The 12,709-nt window shown below is 43.2% G+C and overlaps 1 protein-coding gene and 1 long non-coding RNA gene across 2 annotated transcripts in view; one reads left to right on the top strand and one right to left on the bottom strand.

Annotated features, from left to right (window-relative positions):
• The window catches only part of LOC309623785, a 519,468-nt gene that overhangs the window by 439,445 nt on the left and 67,314 nt on the right, over positions 1–12,709 (bottom strand). The window lies entirely within an intron of this gene.
• On the top strand, positions 5,396–11,129 carry DRD1 (dopamine receptor D1). The gene has a single exon (XM_082381223.1). The coding sequence runs from the start codon at positions 6,407–6,409 to the stop codon at positions 7,745–7,747; it is 1,341 nt and encodes a 446-aa protein (XP_082237349.1). The 5' UTR covers positions 5,396–6,406; the 3' UTR covers positions 7,748–11,129.

The raw sequence follows: 12,709 nt of genomic DNA, 5'->3' as shown, positions 1-12,709 counted from the left end.
ATTTAAATATCTTTACAAGATAATTGGCCATTTATTTAAAATTTATTTTATTGAAGTATAGTTGATTTACAATGTTGTGTTAATTTCTGCTGTACAGTAAAGTGATTCAGTTATACATGTATATATACATTCTTTTTCTTATTCTTTTCCATTATAGTTTATCACAGGATATTGAATATAGTTCCCTGTGCTATACAGTAGAACATCGTTGTTTATCCATTCTATATATAATAGTTTGCATTTGCTAATCCCAAACTCCCAATCCATCCCTCCTTCACCCCCACCCCCCTTGGCAACCACAAGTCTGATCTCTATGTCTGTGAGTGTTTCTGTTTCATAGATAAGTTCATTTGTGTCGTATTTTAGATTCCACATGTAAGTGATATCATACGGTATTTGTCTTTCTCTTTCTGACTTACTTCAATTAGTATGATAATCTCTAGGTCCATTCATATTGCTGTAAATGGTATTATTTTATTCTTTTTTATGATTAAGTAGTATTCCAGTGTGTGTGTATATATATATATATATATATATATATATATATATATATATATATATACCACATCTTCTTTATCATTCATCTGTCGATGGGCATTTAGGTTGTTTCCATGTCTTGGATATTGTAAATAGTGTTGCAGATAATTGGCTATTTAAAGAAAAATTATAACAATGCTTTCTGGAATTTATATCATGTATAGAAGTAAAATGTATGACAAAAACAGCATAAAGATTGAGAGGGAAGACATGGAAAAATACTATTGTAAGGTTCTTAACTATACACAAAATGGTATCATATCACTTGAAGATAGTCTGTGAGAAAGATGTATAAGATATGACATAATCTATATCTTACATAGATCTATAATATATATCATACATATGTCTGATATAAGATGTATAGAGGCATACTTCAGAGTTATTGTGGGTTTAGTTCCAGACCACCACAATAAAGTGAATATTGCAATAAAATGTGTCACATGAATTTTTGGTTTCCCAGTGCATATGAAAGTTATGTTTACACTATACTGTAGTCTGTTAAGTGTGCAATAGCATTATGTCTAAAAAAGCACTGCACATACCTTAATTAAAAAATACTTTATTGCTAAAAAATGGTAACCCTCATCTGAGCCTTCACTGATCACAGATTACCATAATAAATATAATCATAATGAAAAACCTTGAAACATTACAAGAATTACCAAAATGTGACACAGAGACACAAAGTGATCAAACACTGTTGGAAAAAGGGCACCGATAGACTTGCTGGAACAGAGTTGCCACAAACCTTCAGTTTGTAAAACATGCAATATCTGTGAAATGCAGTAAAACGGGGTATGTCTGTACCTATATCTTATATATCTTCACATGTATATGATGTAAACCCTAAAGCAACCATGAAAATAGCAAAACAAAGAATTGTAGAAAATAAGGCAATGAAGGAGATAAAAAGAAATCATAAAAACTACTCAAGTAAATCTGCAGAAGTCAGAAAACGAGGAAAAGGAAAAAGCAAACCAAGAACAGGCACAACAATAACAAACACACATTATACATGCTGAACTACCTCTCAACCTCTACTCAAAGTGATATTTGTGGATTTAAAATTTTTTAATAGTGTTGATTTTTGAATCATATAATAAGCTTATAGGAGAAGAAAATCCAACACGGGATCAGGAATTTCAGAGGTTATATTTATGGTCTAAAACAAGCATTCTAGTTACTCAGTCAAGGTCAGCCAAGCTTTATCTCTTTTCACTAACATTATAAGCAATCATTTTGGGTATAAAATTAGCTTTAATAATCCTAAAGCCTCCCAAATATTTCATTTGTTATACTTGACAGTTCAGTTGTTTTATTTAGTCTTTTATGAGCTTAAGCTCCCCTGTGATAGCATGACTTCTGTATTCATTTACTTTTACAAACTCCAATAAAAATTTGTTGAAAAGCATCATGTTAACGTCCCCCTCCCCGCAGTGCACAAATCACCATACAGCTTAAAAGACCCGCCAGTTTGGGAAACAAATGTGCTTTTGTGTTAGGGTTTACATTCCCAGCATGATCTAATGCTAATACCTGCTCGCGTTTATATTCGGTTCCTGATGTTTGTGGGGGAGATTTTTACAGAACAAAATGGAAAATTTTGTTTCACCTGGGCTTCAAGAGAGAAAATATGGAAAAACCCTCAAACCTCTAGCCAAACTGTTAAGTTGGTCTGAAATTCACACTCTGCAACGTGAAAAAAACCCTGAGATTTAAGCTACATTTTACTTATTCCTGTTCCCTCAGCAATGACGTTCAAAAATCAGTGACCTAAGTTTGCCAGGAAGAGAACTTAAGGGTCTGTCTTGGAATCGTAAGAAATTGTCCCACTCTTTTGTTTTTTAGGTGACAGGAAACAAAATTATCCTGTTAGGTGTTCACAGAGACTTCCCTCCTTCTATAGCTGCATTCCTGAGCTTTTTTCTTTTTTTTATGTTATGGGTAAGGAGGAAATTGGATGCTCTGAAAGTAAAAATGGCAGAAATTTACTTGTACAAGAAATACCTCTCAACCAGTACAAAAGTGATATATGCTGATTTGATCACCTAGACCTATCAGGTGAATGAGTTGAGAGAAAAAAACACAGGTCAGTGTGGGATAGTTTGGAAAGAATTTAGGGAATTTTTCAAGCAAAGAAAAAAGGATTTTTTTTTTTTTGGAGCAGCTGCTGAGCTTGAGAAAAACAAGGATACGAAATGTGTTATGAACATCATTTCCCGCCAACGAGGTTTCGGTTCATATTTAAATTTCATGTCAAATATTTTTTGGCTGTTGAACTGGCGTTTCATTGAATGTGATGTCACCTGAGATCAGACTGGTTGCCACGGGGCTTTAATATAAAGAGCAGTGGGCAGGGCAGTGCCAGGATTATTGACTCTGGGAGGACTCAGGCATTGGTGGTATTTCTCAGGGGAATCATTAGACAGAAATTTTACCCCTCAAATTTGCCTTGTTCTGGCCTCCAGGCCCTATTACCCTCATCTTGTAGTGTGTTCTTTTGGGGTTTCTTTCCAGATGAAAAATCCCAGGGAGACCTCCCTCCTTCAGTTCAGTCCTATCTGCCTTTTATCCTGGAGAAAGGACCCCCATCCCCCAATCTTTCCTGCCTTCCAGGGTTAATGCTGAATTTCCCCTACCTGTGTATTTCTGGGTAATTGCAGTGGAAACACTCCAGGATGGGTGGGTAGAATGTGGGGAGTTAAACATTAAGGCTGACATGACTGTCTTGAACCAGAAGCATATTCTTTCACTTGTGTTTGTTAGTAAAAGGGAGAGAAAGATGCAATAAAGCCAGGAAGATTGCGGAATGACTACCTTAAGGAAAATGATCTGGAAGTATTATGTTAAGCATTGCTTTAAGACTCTATAAGCATGTGGTTCTTTGGGCAGGTTTGTGGCAAAAATTGTATCTGTGACCATGACTCATGACCCACGGTGTCAATATGTGTGACAGTAAGACCAAGGGTGGAAGAACAGAGCTGGTAACAGAGTTACAGGAGGATCTGCTGTCTGTAACGCCATTCTTTCCTTTAAAATCAAGGTGCAGTTTGAACTGGCTAATTGAATGGAATTGTTATTTAGGGTCAGGGTTTTTACAGAGGAAATTGTGGCTTCCAGTGTGGTGTGAGGTTCTCAAGGAGATAAGACTACAGGTTTTCTAACGAGCCCTCAGGGGTGCCTACCTGGAAAGGGCTGACTGGGTCCTAGGCTTCGTGCCAAGCCCTGTATAAACATCATCTCATTTAATACTTTTAACAATCTTGTTATGTCATCACCGTTTTACAGGGGAGGAAACCAAGCTCAGAGAGGATAGAGGGCACACGCAGCCAGCAGCGGCAGGGTAGGGATGGGAAGCCTGGAAGTCTGACATGGAAACTGCTTGCTTATCTTCCCCACGTCTAGGAAGGCAGGGCAAGGCGCGGTGATCTCGCCATTTACAGCTGTGAAGTTCGTCCTGTGAAGCATTGCCCAGGGCAGCAGGGGAGGGGCTCAGGGGCAATCATCTCCACCAGGCCTTCTTGCTTCCATCTTGTCCTTTCCTCTATTTTAGCTCTGTGGGTAATTATTTAGTTCGCCGGATCCCGCACTAGACTCAGAGTTCCCAGTAGGCAGTGGCGTGTAGGTGAAAAAAACACGCAGGTGGGAGTCAGGCAGCCGGCACCCTCATTAACTCTGCAACTTTTGGGTAGTTTTTTGAACCTGATTTTCCACTCTGGCAAAGTGAAGATGAGGAGGCTTATGAGGAGGGATTCTTTAAAGGGTGGACGACATAAGGCGTGTGTCTGGGACCCAGAGGCCACTCGGTAACTGCCAGTTCTCTCTGGTTTACTCTTTGAGAGTAAGGCTTGCATCTTGCTTACCCTGTCGCTCTTGATACGTAGTGAGGCTCAGGAAAATACAGTGGCTCAATGAATGCAGTGCTAGCAAAAGAAATTTTTTCACCTTTGTCAGTTTTTAGGGGATTTCAAGCGGAGGAGTCCTCTTTCCCAGGTTCTGGCGGTCATAGTCAGGGAAGAGTGGGTCCAGGCGCGGGTCCCGCGTGGATGCTGGAGACCATACCGGTGAGGTTGGTGCCTGAGAGGGCGCAGGAAGCCAAAACCGCCGGCAGAGGGCGCCCCGGGCCCGCTGAGCGCGTGGCTCTGGGGTTGGGGCGCTCGCCGGGCGCTGGGCACTGGCTGCAGTCCGGCCTTGACCGCAGCCGTGGACGAGCCCACTACCCAAGCTGAGCGCGAAGTGAGCGCCCTCTGGGCGCAGCGGAGCGCACCGGCCAGGCGCGCTGCTGCACGGAGCCCTGCCGGCGAGCGGTGAGTAGAGGCGCCCGCAGGGCACATCTCACCCTAGTTGGGGGGCACTTGGAGGCAGCGCCTGTCGGACCTGGGCGCGCTGTTCTAGTGGTTGGTGTCCGTGGGAGAGTGAGCGCGGTCCCTGCTTCCGTTTGGTCTTTAGGAAGGGCTTCGGGTTGACCCCAGGAGGCGCTGAGTGTCGGGCGGAGCTTTGCTTTCCGGCGACCCAGGCTTACTTGAGGTTTTAACATCGGATCTTTTCTCGAGGGCCCCTGTCGGGTGCTGTCCCGAGTGCCGGGGGCCCGGGGTTCGGCGGGGTAACCCGGGGCGGACGAGCGCTCACCTGGGCGTCCCCCACCCCTTTCGCCCGCGGCACCAACCGGGGGAACCACGTGGGGCTGTCGCCCGTAACTCTGCCTGTCAAGCGAAGCCCGCCTCCAGGGCAGGGGAGGGACACAGGGGGTGGGGGTGGGGGTGGGCTGTGCCCCGAGGGAACCTGGCCAGCCCGTGCGCCCGCCGGTGCCAGCTCGGCTCTCCCTGCCTCGTGTTCCCACGGGCTCCTTGGGAGGTAGCGGGCAGTTCCGCTGGAAGGCGCAGGGCTCTTCCCCGAGGGACCAGAGGCCACTCGAGGGGCGCCCGGGCGCTGGTTTTCCGGAGAAAGGAAGCAAATAAGCTGCCCAGGTGACTAGTACTGGGGGTGCCCTCTCTCAAGGAGGCTCCAAGCGTCCGGGAGCATTTTTCCGGGGTCTCGTTCGCTTTGAACCATCTCCAGCCATTGGAGGCAGTGGGGGCAGCGCCAGCTCTCTGTGGACCTGGCCCAGAATCCTTTTCCCAAACCTGCTCCAGCGACTTTTGCGCATCGGGAGCAGAACCCCAGCTGCGCGCGCAGGGTAGGACTCAGGCGTGCCTCCCGGGTGCCTCGCGAAGCCCGCTCTCCCCGAGCTCCTGGGGGCTTGGAGAGAGACAACCCCAAGGCAAGGTAGGTGGCTCAGAGGGGGTTGGATTGGGCTTGACAGTAAAGATGCGATCTGCTTATCTTGGCAAACGTCCTTTGCTTTCTCCTTGCTTTCTAGAGCTTTGGGGGAGCTGGTGCAGAGCCAGGGGCTTGGAGGAGCAAGGCATGTATTTTCAGCTGCGCCTCAGAAGGGGAGAATTCTCTGTCACCACCAGAAAGACAACAGCCCCGAAATGTGACGATAATTGACTAGCTCGGCAGAAGACTGGGAGTCTCTGGATTGATAGCTTAGAATATGCTAAAAAGCCAGTGCTTTCCATGGGGCATTGAAGGGCCAACTGGTCCCCGTGACAGTGAATTGGAGCAAGGGAGTCAGAAGACAGTTGTAGAGAGCAAGAGGGACCTTCCAAGGGGCTGATTTGGACTGCCAAGGGCAGGCTCCTGCCACACAATTGTTGCAGCCCTCTAATGGAATGCTGGTGAGGTCCTCCACCCAGGGGAGCAAGTGGGGCTGTGCAAGGGGCTGCCTGACCAGCGAGGACTCCTGCAGGTCTGACCAACCCCTAATCCCTGCTTAGGAAATTGAGGGGTGTCCGAGCCCCCCTCTGCGCTCTCCCTCAGGAAGATGAGGACTCTGAACACCTCTACCATGGACGGCGCCGGGATGGTGGTGGAGAGGGACTTCTCCTTCCGCATCCTTACAGCCTGTTTTCTGTCACTGCTCATCCTGTCCACACTCCTGGGGAACACGCTGGTCTGTGCTGCTGTCATCAGGTTCCGACACCTGCGGTCCAAGGTGACCAACTTCTTCGTTATCTCCTTGGCCGTGTCGGATCTCTTGGTGGCTGTCTTGGTCATGCCCTGGAAAGCGGTGGCTGAGATCGCTGGCTTCTGGCCCTTTGGGTCCTTCTGTAACATCTGGGTGGCCTTTGACATCATGTGCTCCACTGCGTCCATCCTCAACCTCTGTGTGATCAGCGTGGACAGGTATTGGGCCATCTCTAGCCCCTTCCGGTATGAGAGGAAGATGACCCCCAAGGCAGCCTTCATTCTGATCAGCGTGGCATGGACTTTGTCTGTTCTCATCTCCTTCATTCCAGTGCAGCTCAGCTGGCACAAGGCGAAACCCACAAGCCCCTCTGATGGGAATGCCACTTCCCTGGGTAAGACCACCAACAACTGTGACTCCAGCTTGAGCAGGACATATGCTATTTCATCCTCCCTAATAAGCTTTTACATCCCTGTGGCCATCATGATTGTCACCTACACAAGGATCTACAGGATCGCTCAGAAACAAATACGGCGCATCTCGGCCTTGGAGAGGGCAGCAGTCCATGCCAAGAACTGCCAGACCACTACAGGTAACGGAAACCCCGTGGAGTGTTCTCAACCGGAAAGCTCCTTTAAGATGTCCTTCAAAAGAGAGACTAAAGTTCTGAAGACTCTGTCTGTGATCATGGGGGTGTTTGTGTGCTGCTGGCTCCCTTTCTTCATCTTGAACTGCATGGTGCCCTTCTGTGGGTCTGGGGAGACCAAGCCCTTCTGCATCGATTCCATCACCTTTGACGTGTTTGTGTGGTTTGGGTGGGCTAATTCCTCCTTGAACCCCATCATTTATGCCTTTAATGCTGATTTTCGGAAGGCATTTTCCACCCTCTTAGGATGCTACAGACTTTGCCCGGCGACGACTAATGCCATAGAGACAGTTAGCATCAATAACAATGGGGCTGTGGTGTTTTCCAGCCATCACGAGCCTCGAGGTTCCATCTCCAAGGACTGCAATCTGGTGTATCTGATCCCACATGCCGTGGGCTCCTCTGAGGACCTGAAGAAGGCAGAGGCGGGTGGAATAGCCGAGCCCTTGGAGAAGCTGTCCCCAGCCCTATCTGTCATTTTGGACTATGACACTGATGTCTCTCTAGAGAAGATCCAGCCCATCACACAAAACGGGCAGCACCCGACCTGAACTCCAAGATGAATCCTAGCAGACATGCTCATGCAGAAGCTAGAGGAGACTTCTCTGGGGCTTGCTGTGAAGAAACTAAGGTGTGGTGAGACTCAGATGTCAGGCAAGCCCTCCTCTGCTGCTTCCCCTCAACACACAACTAACTACATTTTAATCTACATTCCAGTGTGTTTTCTGTGTTGTTCATAGCGAATCAAGAGGGACACAAGTGAAGCGAATGTTCATAAGGGACGTGTCTTTGGCTCCAAAGATATTTTTAGAAACTGAGCCTTATCTTAGGACTTAAGAAATAGGGCAAAGAATCAACAATGAACAGCTTCACTTAAATATTAAATCTTTCCCGGAAGGAAGTGAGAAGGGTTGAGTTTGCTGTGTACAAACAGGTGCTAACACTGGTCCAAGCAAAGTTGTCAGATTGTAAAGGTAGGTGCATGCCTTCATAAATTATTCCTAAAAAATAATTGAGCCTTACAGTAGGAATGGGATTTTTTTTTCCAGAGTTGATGCTTTGTTGATATTGGTTTATTTATTTATTGTATTATATGGATATTTTTAATTTATTATAATAAATCTATATTTATCATATTTAATAGGGTAAATGAATGAGTTATCTGAAATTTTACAATAGCATTTTTGTCCATTTAACTAGCACTTTATAAGCCGATGAAACAAATACATAGACTCTCTGAGAGTCTAAATGCTCATGTATAACTTCCAGAAACACAGCAAAGTCTAATAGAAAAAAAAAAAAAGAAGTTGTGATGATTCCTTAAAATTCATGGGAACAAATAAATACGAGGTGAGAATTGACAAATGCTGTGATTGCTTTTTTTTTTCTCCTAAAAAGATTTTGAAAGATTTAAAAAAGCATAGCTACTCTTGTGTTCAAAATTTCTTAAGTGACAAAGACTTTCCCAGGAGAATGATTTGCAGTTCTGTAAATATTTGAAATAAAAGTTAGCTTAAGAAGAATCCAACTTGAAATATATGATCTTAGGTGGTAATAAAAAGTATATGCCACTCTGTATTTATGTAAGATAATTGGCCCTCTTTGTCCTTTCTCATTTCCTGTGTCAGATAGCTTTTCTGAGCCAAATAAATGACTGTCCTGGTTAGAGATGTGTAATGAAGACAGTGAGTTTCCTTAACTCGTGTGTCACAACAATCTCACCCATGGACAAAGGTCAAATCCTGCATCTCCATCTTACCAGCCAAGCTACTCAGTGGGGTTACTTTTTGTAGTGCTTTAATCTGAACTTAGAGTTGATTTTTTAAAAAAGTCTAAATGTTAATGGTACACTAACTAACAGATAGTGCCTCATTATCATCCTTGAGCAAGACACTTCTGTTGGTAGAAAAGACAGGAGACCCCCTTCTCTTTGCGTATGTTAAGCACACCAAAGCCATCAGCATCTCTTTTGACAAATGTTAGCCCTTTCTCTGTGCTTTGGCATCAAGTTCCTGTGTCATCACCTGAACTGTAAAAAGTATCCTAAGGCTCCATTGCCAGATACTAATTCATGTGGGGGCATTTCAAGAGAATTTTTTGGAAATGTTTACAAAGTATTCTTGTTGATAAGCAATTGACTTAACATTTAGATGAATGGGTAATAAGAAAGATATCTACTGAAAACTATCTCCTGCATCAGGTCTGTGGTATTTATGCATTGTGAATGTTTTCTTAATTTTATTGCCTGTATGCTTTCTTACATATAATAAAATTATTTTGTGAACTCAAATCAACCCTGAATGAGTTGTGTTGCATTTGTTAAATGTGTTTTAAAAACTAGGATAGTTCAGATCTACACGTAAGAAAACATGGGCATTTTCAAGGATACGTTTCTTTTTTCCTTTTTAGTGGCAATCTCTCCCATTGTGTATGCCATGTGTTGCCTTTGAATATTTAAATAGGAAGTTGATTTGGGCTATATACTCTTGTTTTACGTCTGTCTCAAAAAAAATTTTTTTTTTTTCCAAAAGAAATCCTTCTTTGCTCGAGGAATTACTCTACTCTTCATTTCACAGATTTGAAAGATTTCTAAAATCTCTGTTTTTACTTTGTAAGAGCCCAGAGGTTTTAAATAACCTAAAAATTACAGAAACTAATGTGGCTGGCTATGCGTGATTGTGGACCCTTAGCTTAATGGCAACCACTGTATGTGTAGTGTTTAAGAGTAAAATCTAACAAGAATTACTTTTTGGAAAAAATATACAGGTTGTGATGCTGGGCTTAGCAAAAAGTCTTACAGGGCACTTCCATCGATCCTGCTAAACCTGCTTAGTTCATGTGCTAACCACCCCCCTTTTTTTTTTTTTCATCCCAAAGAAGGAGAATGACTGAACAGCGGGTGATGTAGAAATTAAGGGTTAAGTTTATAATTTGGAACATCACACAACAGATGGTGTCTTTTTAAATTCCATATTTGCCTTCCCCAGGCTTTGGCAGATAATGAACATATCTAGAATGAACACGCGTAAAGCATGATGCCTTTTCTTTGTGCTTCCTGACTTTCTGCACATCTTGATTCTTTGCAGTTTAATTTTGCTCTGTAATTAGTGGTCCAGCAACATCAGCTAAGATGGTCAGGGTTGTCACTGTCCAACCAGTGAAACATGGGACAAAAGCCTTCACCATGTGTTTCACTGGCAGAATGAAAAATAAAGACACATGTAGAAATTATATTAAATAAATGTAAAATTCAGGACACTGTGGATGAGACTGTATTTTGGGTTTCTGGCATGTTGGATGGATAAAGGGTATCTTATGAAATGTTGATGTGACTGACAGCATCTTTCAGAGAATTTAATTTACCACCATAAAAACAAAATTAAAGTATGACATTTCATTTCATTTAACTATCGTGATGAGCCTTCATCATGCTAAATATATGTAAGACACTTTAGCAAGACAGAGACAATTTAAAAGAGGTGTTCTTTTTCCCTTTCAAGCTAAGAAGATGCTTTTCCTGGTCAAATAAATATAGAGCTCTTACTGGTGATAGAATAACAAGAAGTCTTAAGGAAGGGACACTGAGCCCTGGGCTCCAATTGGTAGTTTTGGAGTTTATGTAGGGAAGTCGTTGCTTTTTCTTGGGATCTAAGCAAGTCATGGTCTGTGAGCCTCAGTTGTCTTGATCCATTAAATGGGAAGAACAAAACCTCTGCATTAACTTCTTCAGTGGAGGGCGTCACTCCAAGTAGCAAATTGGTATGTAGTCTAATCTCAGGGACTTTCTGAACTCTATACTCTCCGGGGTCTCCATCATGACATCCCCCCAGGCTTGCACCAGCGGCATTTCAGCCTGATCCTTCCACCCCCTAGGAGCCAGTCCACATGTGGGGACCTGGAACACAGAAAGCCCAGGATTTATTTCAGACGGATATGGGTTCACATTGTAGCTACCACTTTCATGCTGTGTGAGAGTTAAACAAATGTCTGGACCTCTCTGAGCCTGTTTGCCTATTTGTGAAATGGAGATAAACATGCAGTTTCTTGTGAGGGTTGAAATGAAGCGAATGTTTATAAGGGTCCTGAGCCCTGAGATCTTGCGCTCACCGATTCTTTGCAGGATCTCTACCTGGAAGGGGTTGACGGCAATATTTACTGCATTACTAATAATGGAGCTGCTGTGCATTTGCATTCTTCCATGTTTGCTTGAAGCAAATGGCAATGACTTTTAGAGTGCATGTGGTTTGGAATTCTCCCAGACACCATTCTCTTTTGCTGTGGTTATCTGGTATTCCAGAAGCAAGTAGATTTTTATATCTGCATGGCTAAGACAGTTGCCTTAATTTTTTTCCACTAGGTATCGACTAAATATGTCTGTCTACGATGTTTTAGTCTATGAAATCTACTTACCTTGCAGAATTTGTTTCAGGAATGATGAATTGATGGCAGGCTAGCTCTGGGCTGTTAAAACTGGGACCTGCTGCTCTGCACAATATGCTTACCATGGTCATTTGAAGGAACCAACCCAGTGGATCATGAGATTGTAGCATTATATAGATTAGATGCACCTCTGTGGATTTCTTTGAGATTTCCTGGACAGAAACATGACATAATCAACCCGTTTATTTTTATGGAGGATTGAGGGGATGGGAAGCATTACAGCACAGAGAACCCCTCTAAGATCTTGTTACCAGGCCAATCTAGTCATGTTGCCTTCTGTCATGTGAAGTAACTACCATGTGATGTACCGAATTAAAAAAAGCAGCATTTGGACTTGAGTATGTTACATCATTCAAGATTTGGGAGTTGTAATTTAAATAGTATTAGAAGCTCAAAGAATAATCTGTGGTTTAGAAGGGTTTAACTTTTTAATCACTATGAGAAAATGGACAAAACCAGTTAAAATTTTTCTCATGCTCCTAGAATATATATTCTACCAGCTCTCAAAATGGGTAAATATTTTCAGTCATTGAAGAGGATCTGCCCTGAGCTATGTCCATAGAAATGAGCCCACCTAGCAGAAATGCCAGCAAAGTGGCAGGTGGTAGTGAGGCCTAGAAGAGCTGAATTGTAGGGCAGAGTTTTTAATTTCATTAAATAATTTTTTAAAAGATAAGTAGTTTGGATAAACTACCTTATAACCCTTGAAAATAAGTTTTTTCATCTCTACAATAAGTGGGTGAGAAGAGATGATTTCTAAGATTTTTTTTTTTTTTTTGGCTTGACAATACTAGATGTGAGATCCATTACTGGTAAAAATATGAGTCTGATAGATTTTCCAAGTCTGTTCTCTTTGCTGCTAGAAAGCTAACAAAGTGATATTTCCAAAATGCAAATATTAGGTTATGCCCTTGCTTAGCATTCTTCAATGACTCCCAATTACTTTCAGGAAAAACAAACAAACAAACAAACTCATGTAAGACCCTTCGTGAGCAGACCCCTGGTGGTCTATGCAGGCATATCTATGGCCACTACCCCACTAGCACTCTCTCTACAGAGGTTCTGAACTTCAT

This window comes from Balaenoptera borealis (genome assembly GCF_965194805.1).
Source record: "Balaenoptera borealis genome assembly, chromosome: 2".
Taxonomy (NCBI): Eukaryota; Metazoa; Chordata; class Mammalia; order Artiodactyla; family Balaenopteridae; genus Balaenoptera; species Balaenoptera borealis.
This window is presented reverse-complemented; position numbering and strand designations above follow the sequence as displayed.

Coding starts and splice junctions, on each gene's coding strand:
- DRD1 (XM_082381223.1), top strand. CDS start 6,407: ATGAGGACTCTGAACACCTCTACCATGGACGGCGCCGGGATGGTGGTG.